The sequence below is a fragment of the Eptatretus burgeri genome, chromosome 2, assembly GCF_056783735.1.
Source record: "Eptatretus burgeri isolate ZD-2024b chromosome 2, Ebu_testis_v1, whole genome shotgun sequence".
In the NCBI taxonomy this organism is placed as follows: Eukaryota; Metazoa; Chordata; class Myxini; order Myxiniformes; family Myxinidae; genus Eptatretus; species Eptatretus burgeri.
Genome location: NC_140962.1, coordinates 93,868,209 through 93,886,160, shown reverse-complemented (window position 1 = coordinate 93,886,160; position 17,952 = coordinate 93,868,209). Strand labels below are relative to the sequence as shown.

The 17,952-nt window shown below is 44.2% G+C and overlaps 1 protein-coding gene across 1 annotated transcript in view; it reads right to left on the bottom strand.

Annotated features, from left to right (window-relative positions):
• Positions 1 to 1,074: 1,074 nt before the first annotated feature.
• LOC147032582 (uncharacterized) overlaps positions 1,075 to 17,952 on the bottom strand; it is a 51,612-nt gene continuing 34,734 nt past the window's right edge. The window contains exons 5-8 of the mRNA XM_085870321.1: positions 15,396 to 15,448; positions 15,038 to 15,220; positions 2,359 to 2,787; positions 1,075 to 2,051 (exon numbers count right to left, since the gene is read on the bottom strand). Of these exons, the coding sequence (XP_085726447.1) occupies positions 1,863 to 2,051; positions 2,359 to 2,787; positions 15,038 to 15,220; positions 15,396 to 15,448 (854 nt within the window). The 3' untranslated portion in view covers positions 1,075 to 1,862. The remainder of the gene's footprint in view (positions 2,052 to 2,358; positions 2,788 to 15,037; positions 15,221 to 15,395; positions 15,449 to 17,952) is intronic.

The window sequence follows — 17,952 nt, the reverse complement described above, 5'->3', positions numbered from 1 at the left end:
GAGGACGGAGAGGGGGGAGAGAGAGAGAGAGCAAGATAGAACAGACAGAGAGAGTGGGGGGAGAGAGTGAGAGAGAGAGTGGGGGGAGAGAGTGAGAGTGGGGGGAGAGAGTGAGAGTGGGGGAGAGAGCGAGAGAGAGAGAGCGAGAGAGACAGAGACAGATTATATAATCTCAGAGAACTGCTGAGTCCAAACTCACCACTGCCGAACCACTGCTAGCAGCCACGACAACCTTCACTTCCATTTCTTCCGATTCTCTCTTTGCATTTTACAAACGACCATCCTCTTTTGAGGCATGGGCATCCTCCACAGCATTTTCTTTATTATTTCAAAAACAAAAAAAATCCACAAACAAATTTCATGTTGAAAAAAAACATGCAAATCTGAATTCACAACTAAAATTTACCCTGTTTTACCCTCACCCTTTCAGTTAATTTTGGTGTCTGTTCCAATCCCCCTCCTGACTAATTTTAACAGTGCTGGGTCTCCTGACTGCCAGAAATAAACTCCCAAGAGGCCAGAGCATGTGGAAATTAATTATGCACCTCACCAATATTTATCTTTACATCCACTGTTTAATGCTGGTTTACCTTTGATTCACTGTGGAAAAAAATTGCTTTGAAGATTTCATCATGTGTGGTGAGGCTCGACTATCGTGTTAACGAAAATGTATCGTCAAATGCAACGTTTTCGTGATGGAAGGTAGATTTTTCTGCATGGTCCAGGAAGTGAACCATCAAATGATGTTGAGGGGGAGGGGCTTTTCTCAAAAGTTTGTGGTACATAAAAGATGGTAAAGGAGGGTCAGGGTGAGTGCAAGAGAAAGAGCCAATCACCTTTTGCTTTTTACAGTGCCGTGTTGGTATATTGAGTGTTGTATTTTCCCCGTTCATGAAAAAACAAGCTTGGTGCACTGCGACCGACTCCAAGCTCAAATGGATCGATTGAAGAACATTGGTTGCAAGACACTGGTCTGTCTGTCTGTCTGTCTCTGAAGAAAAGAGTGGGATTGTCCTGAATCAAGATGGTGTTTGCAAGTGTGATGGCATAAGCTGGATGAGCAGAAGTCAAATGCATTGTCCTGTGTATTCAGTTTATTTGAACATTTTAAATTTCATCATATTTTTCATCTAAGCATGCTGAAAGGAATAAAGTTTGAACTTGACCATTTCAAGTGCTGCACAACTAATCCAACCCAAGAACAATGGTGGCTTGCGAATATGAATCCTTGTACCGTGCCAGTGTCCCAAAGGAGCAGGATCGAGAAGCTGAACAATGCAAGTTGTCAACAACAAAAATGAGCTGCACCTAAGGGAAAGCATGATCATCTCCACACTTTTTGAAGAAAAACAAACAAAAACTGAGGGATAACGTAATCGGCTCAGTCTGTCCGTCACACTGAATGAATGAATATCTTCGTAAACGATTGGGCAGAAATTGACTAAACTTGGTCGTTGTGACCACCACATGGCACAAAGGAGCAAGAACAACAGTTTTGGCTCCACCTGCTGGAGCAGTCAAAAGGTCAATCCTCAAAAATGCAATTACAGGCACATTTTAAAAATGAAACTTTGGATATGCAATCAACATTGGGGATGCATAAAATATTTTACGATTTTTGGATTTGACTCTAGGTTCATGCCCCAGGGGGTAGGGACAAGGTCACAACAAAACAAGGGTAAAATTATTTTAACTCAAAATTTTGTATTGGGTCTTTCCTGGTGGAACATTTTTCATCTTTCAACTTTGCTTCAGGTGGGAAGCGTGGGGATTTGGGATGGCGCACCATCGACTTCATTCGAGTTCAAACGTTATTTTGACTTAATGTGGGCGATGCGTTGCATCAGTTGCCTGGCATGAAGTTAAACATTGGCCTGACTATTGTTGGAGTTAAAGTTGGACACAAATTCTTGCATCTGTTGAAGGCATCGTTGGGAAAGGTGTTGCAGAGATCTACGAAGAGCAGGGCCCACCATGCCCTCAAGCTCAGGAGCCGATCGTACCAGCATTTTCACCACTGACACCACTGTGCGACAATCTTGCTTAAATGCCTGCAGAAAGCACAACAGCAACCAAACAATCAATAATCAAAACGTGAAGTCTTGAAAATAATCGCCAACATTAACCACCTTGCTTTCTTGGAATGTTTACATTCAAGTAGAAATGCAGCAACAAACTAACAAAAAAAAGTTACAACACGTACTTCAATAAACAATAAAAGACTGAATTATCAGGTCAAAATAAATGGGGACAGAGTCTGCAGAAGAATGGTTTACCTTTTAGTTTTTGAGATAAGCTTCAGGAAATGTACACCATCTATAAGCAGAGCACAGTTGTATTATATCAAAGTACACCCACCTGCTCTATCTCCAGTTTTTTAGCAACGACTGCCTGATTGCGTTTGTCATACCCATCCATGTGGTTCTCACAAGCCTCATCAAACTCCACTACACATGCACTCTCCATCATATTGTCCAACGGCTGGGCTTCCTTCGCAGTTTGCATCAAATTCTGCTTCATTGCATCGTCTTTGTTCAACTCGGTCTCCTTTTTTTTCACCTTCATATTATCCTCTCCTTTGCCATAGTCTGGACCCAAAGGTGCACGCCATGCTGTAGCCTTTGGGGACCTCTCCTGAACACAGTTGTCTTTTGATGGAATTTGAGGATTCAGTCGCGGTGAGATGGATTTTGGAATCCCGGAGGACAGTTTTCTTTCCTGATTGGCATCGTCGTAAAGCTCCAGAAAGTTGGGCCTTGTTGGATATGTTCCATCATGCCCAGGGCTCTGGAATGATAAATCAACATCAATAGTTACAATAATAGTTACTGGTTTTCCCACTTTAAATCAGTTTTTCAATCCATCTTTCAAACCATCCATTCCTTCCCCCCTCCCCGACACCCCATGCCCCTAAACCTCGCAAGCCCAGTACATCCCTACAAACCCTCCCTTTTCATTTAATCATTTCAATCTCTCCCCCCCCCCCACCCCAACTTCAAATCCCTTCAAACCATTTTCTCCCCTGCACATTCCCATACCCCAACCACACTAACATCACAATTAGACTGACACGCATTCAAAGCACCATGAACTATGGTCATTAACACGACGATTATAATTATCGAGCAAGGCAATTCCTGCATGTTCGACGCTTCGAGTAACGGAAACGTCAAAACTGCTCTCTAAGGGGGTATGACACGGTTGTTCGACCAACCCTCAAAAGCTATGGCCATGCATGGGCCAACAAGCAGACGACACTGGAGGTCAACGTTCAATGCCGAAGAGCGTGGCCACACCTCGTGCAGGCCTCTATAAAATGTGGGTAAAGTCACAAAGAAGCTCTGCCACCTGCCTGCCCAAGCCACGAGAGCTGCAGCTGTTCCTGTCCGCCGAACCTCGAGCGGTTTGCTGATCCATCTCTTCTGAGCTAACAAAGCAAGAGGTCCTCAGGCGCATGGGGTCCAGCAACACACGACACTTCAAGATCACCACACCGACATTCCCATGGCATTGTCCCTGCTCCTCCTCTTTCACTTCCCTTCCCTTCAATTTGGACCAACGCAAGCCCGCTTCTTTGCGTAGGGTAAGTGGGGTCACAACAAAGCCTCGTTCTTTCCTCTATCTTCTTCTTCTTCATCAACTTTCGCCAGTGCAAGTCTGGCAAGCCTGTCCGTCCCCAGGTAATTCAGAGTGCTAAAGGGGAACTTGCGTGCTGGGGCAATTGCTTTTTCTTTGTGTCTTTGATCTCCATACGTGCCTGTTTTGAACATTGATTGTGAACAATGGATGGAGATCCTCAATGCCAAACATGAAATCAAAGCCATCTCCCTAGACATAAGGCGTGCCTGCAATACGGTCTGGCACCCTGCCCTGCTCACCAAACTTTCTTCCTATGGTATTCAAGGCAATCTCCACTCATGGCTCACAGACGTCCTCTCCTGTCGCAGCCAATGTGTGGCCGTCAATAGAGTTCTCTCATCCCCTCTTCCTGTCCAAGCTGGAACTCCTCAAGGTAGCGTTCTGGGCCCTGTTCTTTTTCTGGTTTTCATCAATGATCTCTCCGACTGGAAAATACTCTATCACTTTGCTGATAACTTCACCCTCTGCCATACCATCTGTCATCACTCAGATCGGCAAGTAGCAACCTCTTTACTCTACTGATCTGGATAAAATCACAAACTGGTCCAACACATGGAACATGTCTTTCAACCCTGACAAATCTCACCCTCTCATTATGTCTCTCCGAAAGGACTGTCTGGAAAACACCTCCCCCACACCCGCCACCCCCCACACCCCCCCCATGTACTTTCCCAGCAATCCTCTTGAAGAAGTTCTTTCATTCAAGCTTCTGGGTCTCACTATCTACCATGATCTTTCCTGGGAAAGCCATATTTCCGGGAAAGTGATCCGGTTCGGACAAGGCGTACCGAGGGCGTGGTTCCCCGGTGGTTAAACCGCGTGGTTAATTAGGTAACCCGATTCCATAGGCGGGAGGACCTAGGTCATGCGGTTGAGTTATTGGCGTCCACGGTCAGTTAAGCGACCCGCCGCATCACGGAATTATCCGTGAGCGACGGCCGACAATTCCGGGGAGTCTGGTGGGAATCGACGTAGCTTCCCCCACCTAGTGGGGTCTTCTCACCCGACCCCGCCAGCCCGCAAGAGTTTGGTGTCAGCTGAGTGGGATTGACCCATAAAAATTTACGGGATTCGAACTCGCGACAATTTAGTATCTGGAATGGGATTCAAGCCAGGGGTGTGCTTAGCAACCCCCCAGCCCCCCCTTTCCCCTCAAAATTAAGAGCAGGACTCAAATTTTAGGTAAATATCGGTACGGACCATGGCGGACCAAGACAAGCTGGTTCAGGTGGGTTCTGAAACAATGATAGAGGAATCCTTGGCTCAGGACGACAGTTTTGAGGGAGTTCTTTCCCTGCAGCAATACCCAGAGGTAACATTGGGGGAAACAGCGACAATGCTTGGGTACCCCCTTCATCAAATTGCCCTCCCATAGGACCTAGCGATCAATATCGGATCCACACCCGATCATAGCAGATCAGCTTCGTCCAAGCCATTTGACATGAACCAGATGGTGGAGATGATAAAACAGATGATGGAACAGGGGCAAAACCGAATGGATGGGAATATGCAAAACACGGAAAGAAACTTACAAACACAAATGAAGGGGGATATGCAAAACATGGAAACAAACGTGCAAACACTGAATGGGAATATGCAAACGCTGAAGGCAAGTTAGGAGGAAATGAGGGCGGAGCTGGCAGAGGTAAAGAGCAAATTGAAAAACATTGACCAGAAAATGGCGGATGAGATCATCACTCTACGTGGGGAAATGACCGAGTTGAGGGGGAGTGTGGAGGCTGTTCGGACCGCGATGACGACGGGCAAGGTCGAGGTGACGAGTGAAACCACGGTGGTCAAGAGAGAAACCTGTAAACTCGGACAGGTAGAGACAAAGAGCCGGGAATTGGGCATCATAAAAGAGATGGAGGAATTAAAAGAGGTAACAGAGCAAAGGGAGGTAGAACGTGTAGGGGACAAATTGCACAAAATAAAAGAGGAGCCAACACAAGTAGAAATGGTAAGGGACATTGAGGTTGAGCATGTGGAATGTCTTGAAACCCAGTGCGAGGGTCTGGTTAACCTCCCACAGGAACAAGGGGAGACGATATGCTCCCTCGAGGCAGACCGTGATGAGGTGAGTCCGGTAAGGCCGTGCAATATGAAGCGGTTGCATGGTGCGAAAGAGCACAATCCTAGCTTTGGAGGGGGGGGGGATAGAAGCCCCGGGATCTCTTGGGCCAACACAAGCCCACAGTGCGATTGTGCCAGAGTACGTGTCAAAACGTGTGAGTAGTGAAAATGTCATGGCATGTGTGAGTGCAGGCGGAAAAATATTCACACATACAAATTTGGATCGCCTACATACGTGCACCAAACCACACCTCCTGAGCTTCATTTGTTTACGCACGAAAAATTAAGGTTGGATACTTTTTGAACACACCTCATAGTTGTTAGAGTGTCAGTGTTGGAGTAAATTGAAAAAAAAAAAAGAGATTATGAGTGAATGTGGGTCAGCGGGCCCGAGTGTGAATGGAGTGAATGTGGAATGCATGGTGCGAACGAATGATTGGGTGGAGGAGTGAATCCCACCCAAGGGAACCCGGGGTTAGTGTAATAAAAGTTAGTGGGCGAGTTAAATTAACCAATCGGATGTCGTTTTGTTGTTGGTGTTGAACGAAGGCACGCAACCTTTTGTAGGGTGCAGGAGACTATTAATTGGCTGGGAGCGTGGCTGGTGAAATATGCGTACTTAGTAGAGGGTACCCCGGGCACCGAAGTAGTTGGCCAGGGTAGGCCATGGGTCCAAGAAACTGAGTTTGTGTAATGGGCATGGGTACCCATGGAAAAGGGACCCGGAGCACCAAAATACCACGTGGGCATTGACGGGGAAATGCCAGGAAGGTCATTCCCCACATTCATACTGAGTAGGATGGCTCGGAGACAGCCTCAGCGATCCGGGAGGGGGTGGGGGTGGGGGCGAAGATAGATTTTGGCGGGTGGGTAGTTGAGTTGAGCCACGCTGCTCAGCCACAAAATTGTGCAAGAGCACAGGAGAAAATTTGCGGGCCAGGCCCAAATTAATAATGAACACCAACACAGGCGATGGGAATCGTGGTTACTAAAACCAATAGTTTAAAGAGACAGGTGTGTTGAAAAGCCTCGGGGATAGATTCACGTTTAATAAATGCTCGGATAGATAGGAAAAGTGTACCCCTTCGCACCATCCATCCCTTCGCTGTTTGTAGGCCGCTGGACTCACCTTGGAAATTACTGAAATCTGTGGGAGCTATTCTGAAGCCGCTGTCACACCTTGACGTTTTAGCCAGCGTATGGCAACGTATGAAAATGTATGTAAAACGCTGGCGTATGCTGAACTATGGATGCTTTTTTTATTTTTGGGCATATAATAACGTGTTGGATGTATGCATAACATATTAGTAACGTACACAGAACGTTTTAATCACATATAGATAACTTATACCAACGAATGCTGAGCGTGTAGTCGGCGTTCACAACCTATGCCCAACGATGGTCTAACTTATGCATAGCGCGGCAGCGTATCGCCGACGATCACGTGGCGTAGGCTATTAATAGGCTGCGGCTCGACGATTCAAATCATAACCGCACGAGACATCGAAGTGTTAGGCAGCTGTCACACCTTGACGTTTTAGCCAGCGTATGCCGACGTATGAAAAATTTGCCGAACCAAGCTGGCACACGTCGAATACGTTATGGGTAAGTTTTGTATACGTTAAGAGCACACTGACATACGTTGTAGTATGCTGGCATACGTCATTGTATGCCAAGTACGTCGAGAAATTTTCAGCATGTTGAAAATTTCTCGACGTACGACACACATTCCGCATACGCTGGCATAAGTTGAAGGCACGCTACGCGATCGTTGACACACGTTACTCATAAGTCGAAACACGTCAAGGTAATGGTTAGTGTCAGTATTCCAGACTCCGTTTTTTTCTTTTCTTCGGTATGACTGTTACGATTTAAATCGTTGAGCGGCAGCCTTTTAATTATATCATATTATAACCGCACTAGAAATCGAAGTGTCAACATCACCATCATACCAAAGAAAAAATAAAAATTAAAAATTAAAAACCAGGGAGTCTGGAACACTGATGCCAACCATTACATTGACGTGTTTCGACTTACGAGTAACGTACAAGTAACGTATGTCGACGTGTGTCAACGATCACGTAACGTGCCTGCAACACGTTACTCATAGGTTAGAAATAAGTTTTGGGTACGCTAAACATTACCAAGACGTGTTTGGACTTACGAGTAACTTACAATAACGCGTGTCAACGATCGCGCAACGTGCCTACAACTTATGGCCAGCATTATGCGGAACATGTGAGTCATACGCTGGCATACGTCGGGAAATTTCAAGCATGGAAAATTTGTCTAACAGCTCGGCGAACTACGACGTTTGCCAGCGTACTACGACGTATGCCAGCGTGCTCTTAACGTATACAAACTTACCCATAACGTATTCGACGTGTGCCGGCATTTTAGCCCAATTTTGCACACGTCAGGCATACGTTGGGTAAATCGTCAAGGTGTGACAGGGCCTTGAGGCTGCATTGGGCCTCGAGACAGATTCACTTGTCTCTTCCTCAATCCTTTCCAAAGGGATCTCAGGGATTGGGAATAGAGAGTCAGGACAGGTTAGCCGAACAAAGACAATAAGGGGGTTTGGGACACAAGTAATTAAAAAACAAACAAGCCGGTAGGCGACGAGGGATTCGCTAGGATTGAAGTGCTGGATACGATGCTTTTCATTCTGACCGATCCACCGACAAAAATTCATTGCCAAGACGTATTGGTTCACATACAATTGTTCCTCTGCCTGGCAAGATTTTTCGATTGCATATTTTGCCAACTGGCACTCCTCGTAAAAAATGACAGTAAATAGACACCCTATTTTTGAAGGACTACCATTTGAAAAATAATCGGTTTGCTGGTTTGTGCTGTGGAGCCTCGCGTTGCAGACACACACACACGGAAAACCCGATAAACTTCTCTCACTGCTCTTGTTTATCCACACCTCCTGAGCCACACAATATTTTTCATAAGCCACACCCACTTTCCTACACCACTCCCACTTTAAATAATAAATAATTGGAGGTGGTGTGTGGGTTGTGGAATCGTTTTCGGGAAATAAATAAATAATTGGAGGTGGTGTGTGGGTCTTGATCGTTTTCAGTAAATAAATAAAGAATTGAAGGTGGTGTGTGGATCGTGGAATCGTTTACAGAAAAAAAAAAAATTGAAGGTGGTGTGTTGATCGCGGAATTGTTTACGGAAAATAAATAAATAATTGGAGGCAGAGTGTGGGTGGGGAATCGTTTTCGGTAAATAAATAAATAATTGGAGGTGGTGTGTGGGTCTTCATCGTTTTCGGTATATAAATAAATAATTGAAGGTGGTGTGTGGGTCGTGGAATCGTTTTCGGTAAATAAATAAATAATTGAAGGTGGTGTGTGGATCGTGGAATCGTTTACGGAAAATAAATAAATAATTGGAGGTGGGGTGTGGATCGTGGAATCGTTTTCGGGAAATAAATAAATAATTGGAGGTGGTGTGTGGGTGGGGAATCGTTTTCGGTAAATAAATAAATAATTGGAGGTGGTGTGTGGGTCGTGCAATCATTTTCAGTAAATAAATAAATAATTGAAGGTTGTGTGTGGTTGGGGAATCGTTTACGGAAAATAAATAAATAAGTGAAGGTGGTGTGTGGATGGGGAATCGTTTTCGGTAAATAAATAATTGGAGGTGGTGTGTGGGTGGGGAATTGTTTTCGGTAAATAAATAAATTATTGGAGGTGGTGTGTGGGTGGGGAATCGTTTTCGGTAAATAAATAAATAAATAATTGGAGGTGGTGTGTGGGTCGTGCAATCATTTTCAGTAAATAAATAAATAATTGAAGGTGGTGTGTGGTTGGGGAATCGTTTACAGAAAATAAATAAATAATTGAAGGTGGTGTGTGGATGGGGAATCATTTTCGGTAAATAAATAAATAATTGGAGGTGGTGTGTGGGTGGGGAATTGTTTTTGGTAAATAAATAAATTATTGGAGGTGGTGTGTGGGTGGGGAATCGTTTTGGTAAATAAATAAATAATTGGAGGTGGTGTGTGGGTCGTGGAATCGTTTTCGGTAAATAAATAATTGAAGGTGGTGTGGGCCGTGGAATCGTTTTCGGTAAATAAATAAACATATATTATATTATTAGAAATCCACAAAGACAGAAATGCCGGTGATTCCATTTATTTTGGATCCTTTTCACTTTGGTCAATAACGTTTGGATCGAGGAGAGATCGAAGGTGGAATGACGGTGTCGTTCCTTACAAACACTGTATAAACACCTTAAATGACGGTAAATAGACACCTGATTTTTGAAGGACTACCATTTGAAAAATAAAACCTCAATCAAAAATCGGCTCGAGTAAAATTTTCTAAATATCTCGAAGTGTTTAATTCCAAAGTCTTGTTTCTCTACATTCAAAACTGGACAAGTATTGAAAATACTGTATGCGGTTTTTCGGCCGCTGCACAGCAACGGGTGGTTGCTAGGCAACGAAATTCAAACGCGCACATTCCCAGTATATATTCCACCTGTTGGCAAAGTTTCATCAAAATCGGTTCGCTGGTTCGTGCTGTGGAGCCTCGCGTTGCAGACACACACACACACACACACACACACACGACAATAAGGGATATCTCATATATAGCGAATCCAACAAACAAAAAAAGTCCATTTAGTTGTTTTTTTGTTGTTGCAAACGAATGGGGATGGGTATGGACAAGGACAGGCACAGGCAATGGGTTGGGGGGAGACTGTAGGGTAGGACCGAGCCCGTCTTCGGACCAGCCAACGCCACCACACTCCCTCCACAACCTCACGAGACCACACAGAGGCCGGCAAGCTTCATATGCCGACCTGTTGTTGTATCGCACCTTACCTGGTCTGCATTTGCTATGCTTTTATCGTTCTCTCCTCAAGTCACAGGTCCTGGGCCATGGGTAGTGTAAATATTAGAAATGTATATCGTTCTGACCCACCTGTTTGTTTGTTTAGTTCCGGCAATGTAGTTAAGTTGGCCGAATGAGTCTATTAGTTTAGTTACGCAACGCACTAGGTTATTTATTTTTGGGACATGTATTCAAAATGTCACACTCAGGGATCCGTAGGTAAAATGTACAAGGGGAACCTATACCTGCATGCCACACGAATGTTGAAGACTCGGGTCGAGTCTCCCAAAAGGGAGGGGGGTAGTGTTACGGTTCTCGGAACCATATGCATACAACAGATAGTTGTCCCAAGTCAGTTATTTCATTAGTATACGTGTAGTTAGGTCCCTACCTTTTGTCGAGTGGGAAGACAAGGGAGTGTGTTGCAATGGGCAATAGTTAGGTTATTAAATCATTTTTCCCCCTTTATTTTATTTCCCCTTTTATTTGATCCATGGTACCTTCATCTCGCTTGCTACCCTCGTCTTGTCTCCTGAGCCCAAATCCCGATGGGCACTTTGGGCTGGACAAGCGCTTCCACTGTCTACCTGCTGTCAACAGAGACTCGTTTTCTGAGGCAGAATCCCGAGGTTCGTTATATTAGCTGCGCCACCATTCACCTTCCCAAACTCAGACACGGTGGTGTGGGCGGTCCTTACCATTGTCTGGCCGAAACCCCGCCCAGAAAGGTGGACCACATGAAGGCCCGGTCCAATCGGGCCCAGCCCGGTCCAACAATGACGTCGGCTTCGCCATGGCTCAACCCCAAACTCCATTATCTATAAAGTATGGGACAATCCTCAGAGTTGATTTGGATGCGAGGGAAGGTTGTCGTTGGATTTGAAAGGTCGCGGTTGGTTTTTGAAAGGGATAAGTCGGAGTTGGTGGATGCGAAGGACCTCGATCAATCCTTTAATCTGGTCCTGCCTACTGCTCATCTCTCGCAAGCAACTTATAAAAGAAAAGGCAACGAAACTCAAACGCGCACATTCCCAGTATATATATTCCAGAGTCCTCTTTGGACTCCGCCAGACACGATTACCACACGTGCGGCGGTGGACCGAACCACACAACTTTTGTCGGGTACCACACCACGGAGCATCCCTCCATCCTCAAAACGCTCAGGTACCAAAAACTGTGACCTCGACTCCCTCCCTTCCTGGCTGCAAAAGGTCCCCCTTTTCTTTTTGTTGGGATTATTTTGTCTGAGTGTGTTGGCGTCTGTCCGTTAGATAAGTCTGTATAAGATCTTCATTATTGCTTTTATTATTCGTGCGTCAAGTCTGCACTGTGTCCGCTTTTATAAGTTGCTTGCATAATTGTCGCATCACACCTCTCTTATCTTCCCCTGCGTAACACACCCAATAAACCTTTTTCCTGTGCCACATGCTTTTCCTCACTTCATTGTAAATAAATAATTGTAGAAATGTTCCCAGCTCGACTTTGTCTTTTCCTCCATTGGTCCAGCATGGTTTGGATCTGAAGTTTAGCCGGGTGTTTATTCCCGATAATCCGTTCATTCTCGCCGGTACGTCCTGGGCAGTGCCGCTCGACTGCATTCGATCCGGAAAGGTAGTCGGTAGTTGGTAGAGTGATCCGGTTCGGGCAAGGCATACCGAGGGCGTGGTTCCCCGGTAGTCGAAACCGTGTGGTTAATTAGGTAACTTGTTTCTAGACAGGACCCTACGCCACGCGGTTGAGGTATTGGCGTCCATGGTCGGTTAAGCGACCTGCCACGTCACGGAACTATCCGTGAGTGACTGCCTACAATTCCGGGGAGTCTGGTGGGAATCAACTTAGTTTCCACCACCTGGTGGTCGTTCTCCGCCAGACCCCGGCCCACAACAATATATATATATATATATATATATATATATATATATATATATATATATATATATATATATATATATATATATATATATATAGTAAAAGAAGGGTTGGTGAGGTCAAGAAGAAAAATAAATAAAAACATGAAAAAGAAAAGAAAAAAAAGAGAAAAGGAATGGAGAGAGGGCAAATTAAGAGGGAGGAGCTGAGGAGGAAGAACAAAATGGAGAAGGTTCAAGAGAGCACAAGGATGAAAATAACCACTATGTATGGATGATCCATCTCGATGACTAGTGGTAAATGACAAAGGAATGAATTAACAGGAAAAGAAGAGTGGAAGTGCAGTAACCTGTAAGTGAGATAGTTAGGTTAGTTTGGGGTAAAGTGAGTAGAAATGATCATTAGTAGGTGTGGATGCAAATTTCTCCAAAATTAGCATAATGGGTTTAAGGGTGATAAAAATATTAAAAAAAAAAATGTTGCCGATTAAACTTGAAAAAGTAAAGGTTTTTAGCTTATAGTACAATGTATTATTTTAACCCTTTAATGGGAAATGTATTTCAATACAACATGATTATTAAATATGTGCTCGAACATGTATCTGTTTTGAATATATATATATATATATATATATATATATATATATATATATATATATATATATATTTGCATTTTAAACGACCTTATATCACTTTACTGTATTGTAAGGTTATCAGTCTGCTAAAGAAAACACCTCTCTTCCCAAAAACAGATTGGCCTTCCAAATAATCTTTATTCAGTCAAAAATAATAATGTGTTATTTTATTTAGCTTATTTTAAGGGATTCTTATATATATAAATAATTATACATTGGTGCCTGAAAATCTGGCTGGAAGCAAGAGTCTGGCTTCAATGGAATCTGCATCAAAGTGATATCCAGATATCTTTTATCAATTTCAGATTTTAAAATCATTCCCCAGCCCTTTCAATTCAGGCTGACATTCTGACCTCTGGATAACCACTACCAAGGGGTCATGTGTGATCCATCCCAGCACCCAAAGGGCTGCAGTCTTGGCACCATTCTGTCTCAAGGATGACCAGACGTTATCATCATCCCCCCCCCCTTTTCTCCCCTGCGTATGATATCAGAACTCAAAAATTCAAAAATAATAATCTGTTAAAAGAATTTGACCTTCAATTTTTTTCCATCCCATGATTATTAGGCACAATCCTGGACGGGTTGCCAGTCTGACACAGAATACTCGAATGGCTTATTCTTCACAGTAAGCTGGTACTAATTTTGCAGACCTCAGAAGGATGACTATCTAAGCAACCCAACTGGTGGTATTTAACAGCATGATGGGGGCTCAAACTCAGGACCCTAACATTTCAAGCTTTTAACTGCTAAGCAAACACCAGGCTTGCCTGCTTGAAGTCAGTGCAAACTATCCCTGCTTTCACAGCAGAAACCTCAACAGACAAATTAAGCATTAAAGCAAATTTACATATGACCGGGACATGATGGTACATCATGAGAAATACAATGGCTGGGATATGACATCAATCACCAAAAAAAAAAAGTAAAAAAAACGAAATAATAAATAAAATACAGTCATGCGCCGCTTAACGACGTTCCGGGCAATGACGGATCGCATATACGACAGATCTGCCAGTTCTGAAAAAAAAAAAAATGTAGCTGAAAAATTCCTATCGCAGAGTGATGTAGCCGACGTAGCGATGCCAGTCGTATAAAAATAGCACATACAATTATGTACACTGTACATTAATAATACCTCATAATGATAATAAAAGACAGTGTGGCCCCGTTATAATGCGATGATTGAGGTCCATAAAATGTAATCGCGAAAAAGCAGGGTCGTGCTAAATCGGGATTCAAGGAAATCAGCTTTCAAACTGAACCAATGTTTGCACGTTTACCTTCCAGCAAGTAAATTACCTTTGAATGGAAGAATTCCGCAAATAAATCGTTGTTGTTAATCAAAATTAAAGCACCAATTTGTTTTTAGTGAAGCTTTTTATTTTGTTAAAACAATTGCACTGTTCCGAAAATATATATCACAATTGACAGGTGCTCGTTTCTTTATTTGTAAATTATAACATCGATGCAATGATTATGTATTTATAAAATCCAAACGCTATTTATTCATCTTTCAATAATCGATGCGAGAGGAGATTGTAAGCTGCTGCTAACAACACAGATGGCCGTCATGAACAGCACAAAGGTAAAACTAACGCGTCTTCCATCTCTCTTGTATGTGTGTTACAATTGCCAACAGTATTCAGTACAGTAAAATGCTGCACAGGTTTGTATCCGAGGAGCAATAGGCTACACCATATAGCCAAGGTGTCTAATTTTGTGTAAGTACGATGTTCGAAAACGAAAACGAAAAAAAAAATGATGTTCGCACAACGACGACCGTCGCTTAACGACGCGTTTCTCAGAACGTAACCCCGTCGTGAAGTGGCGCACGACTGTATACAATGAATTATTTTTATTTTGGGTGAAAATATCATTCTAAAATCCAAAAATCTGCAATGATGTGCACTTTTAACAATGGTGCGATATCAAAACCCCCAAAACCACTGCAAATATGTACCTCCACCGGTGTTTTGCCACCACTTGCCGTGACCGGAACTCCTCGAGCTTTATCGTTAGTTTCAGGCCGTTTGACCTTTGATTCCATGGCCTGATCAGGCTCGGAGCTTTTCTTGTGTGTCTTGGCAGGCTGTGAGCCTGGCTCCTTGTCCGAATCATGCGGGTTTCCTCTCTTCACTTTATTCTGCGCGCACACACAGACACACACCAAATATTTCTTGCAGACACTGAATTCACTGTTATTTTGTTAGTCAGCACCAATCCTTCCTTTCTGAGGAAACTATAGAGAAAACTGTGTATTCCTGGAGGATAAATAAATAAAAGTTAAAAAACCGCCATGATCTCGGTCGAAAACACACCTCAGTCAAGTGTGGCGATGACCGCTTCAAGTTTTTGTTCACATTGGTAAGACCTGTATGATGATAGAAATGAGTTATTTTCATGTGACATCAAGAATGAAAGACAATGTCAATGATATGTTAAAAACCATCACCCTGAAGAATGAAGGTTAGAGGAAGAAAGGAGTTTGGGAAAAAGGACACTCTCTCTTCCCCACTGCTTCCGGGACACTCACTGCCAACCATAGGAACAGCTAGGGCCTACTCTCGAGAGGGTCTTCCCCTGTGAAGGGACTTATCCATGTCCGCTATTAAACACCACAGGGGCCATAGTAATATACTTAGAGTGGCACCTGTACATGTGGAAGAATTGCATTGCGAAGCTGGTGTATCGCCCAGATAGCAGAGCCCTGGTACAGTTTCATAGAGGACCTGGGTTCGATTCCTGGTCTGGGCATGTAATTTTTCCATATAAATAAAATTATATATATATATATATATATATATATATATATATATTTACATACATAATATAATATCGATATATTACTAAAACTCTCATCTTGTGTGTATGTATGCATGTTCCCGAAATACAGCCAAAATGGTACACGATAGCACAAAATTTTTTCGGCCCACCTTACCATTCGCCTGCGGTGTGCAGTATCAAGTTTCGTTAAATCAGGCAACGAAAATTTAAAAAAAAAAATCAATTCCCGATTCAGTCAAGTACTCTTCGGGAGAATTTGATCAATGCAATCAACCTCAGCAGTATAGTTGGCTGGAGCTATCTTTACTTTTTCTTCTTGAAAATATTTTTTATCAACCGCTGTCACAACGGGAACCCAACAGGTTCACGGGTAGTCTAGTATCATATATTTTTATGTAGTTGAGGTTCTGCAAAACCGTATGCCTCAAAGGCAATGGCACTCAAAATAGTGATCCCCAGGCAGTTATTTAATTAGTCTTCGTGTAGTTTGTCCTCTCCTCATGTCTAGTGAGTTAAGGGGACGAAGTGCATTGCTTGAGTCTTGTAGTTAGGTCTAGTAACTGCCGATGATTCATATTCCGATTTCAAACCTAACCCTGTCCTTTTAGCCATAGTACATAACAAGCATGCAAGCACACACGCCATTCAATAGGCAATTGATAATAAGCACACCACAATGCCTCCCATGGCTCGGATCCACCACACACTATACCACCCGTGCATCGCACGCCATTATTTTGTTCAAATATGCACACCAATTCCCATCCGGCACCTCACCTTACTTCGCACCTCGCTCACTAAACCTCACCACTTTGACCACAAACGCCTCCCGCAGATGGGAAAAATATTCCCACACCCCCTCGTACCTCTGCATCGCTACAATTCGCCCCTCTATTTTGAGGAGCACCGCACGTCGGATTGTCCTCGGCGCAGCACAACGCCCAACCACGCAACAAACGTTAATAGCTCGACTGCATCTCACCGGGGACGTCCCGGGTGAGCATCCGGAATTGATACAACCATTATCCAGTAGACAGACCACGACAAGACCAGGGGCAATGAGGAGTCGTCGCGAGAAGGGAGATCCAGGAGTTCGGTTCGGGGCCCCAAGTGTGCATTTTGGCTCATAAGGGGGCCCGTGGGTGGTGGGGAAAGTCCGCTCAATCCGACATTCAGACTGCACCCGGAGCACATTCAGGGCCAGAATGCCGGCTCGAAGGGCATGCCCTATATTAAGTCAGGAGCTCCGAGCCCTGCCGAAGCTGGTCGGCAACTGAGATGGTTTCCGGTCCCGGAGCCTGGCAAGACCTTGCTTTCCAGTCGCCCCACCCTTCACCCGGGGCTTATAAAAGGAGTAGCGTGGAGCCGTTAGAGTCTTCTCTCGAAGACAATTGGTGTGCGATTGCCAGAACGCGCTTCTTCTTCTTCTTTGAAAGCCTGATCCAGGGTGACTGCCAAGACTCCTTGCTCTGCTGTCAACATTCCGCCAGGAGCAAAGTAATTAAGCAGGAAATAACACACCATATCACGAGGTGGGAACGCTCAGGCAGAGCATCCCACGGAGTTACACGCTACACATACAGATATTTACACAGCCAGGTGAGGGATCTCTATCCTCACGCATTTTTTCTTCTCGCTCTCTATCCACCCCTCTATCCAGTCTTCTTTGGATGCACAAATAACATCATTATTGACCTGCAAACCCATTTTCTTCTGGCACATCGCACCCTCCACATTGCATGACACCACACCTCCCACACCTTAGACACAACCAGTATTCCTCCCACCTTCCTCTCCTGAAGCGTTCTGGGTTGGGTTGGTCTGCTGACCGCACAAAGTATTGAGAGGTCGTCCTCACCTGCTTTCTTTCTCTGGCTACCTAGTCTTCCATGTGTGTGTGTATGCACACACACACCCTATCAGTCACTTTGCTGACGGACCAATTTGCCATCCAGTTTGCCAAAAATTTTGGGCAAAAATGAGAAGGAAAGGAAGACAAATTTACCCATGCATAGAGTACTTTAACCCCTACTCCCCACCACCCCGTCCCGTCCTCACGCCCCGCTCCATCCCCCTTTGTCCCCCATTCAT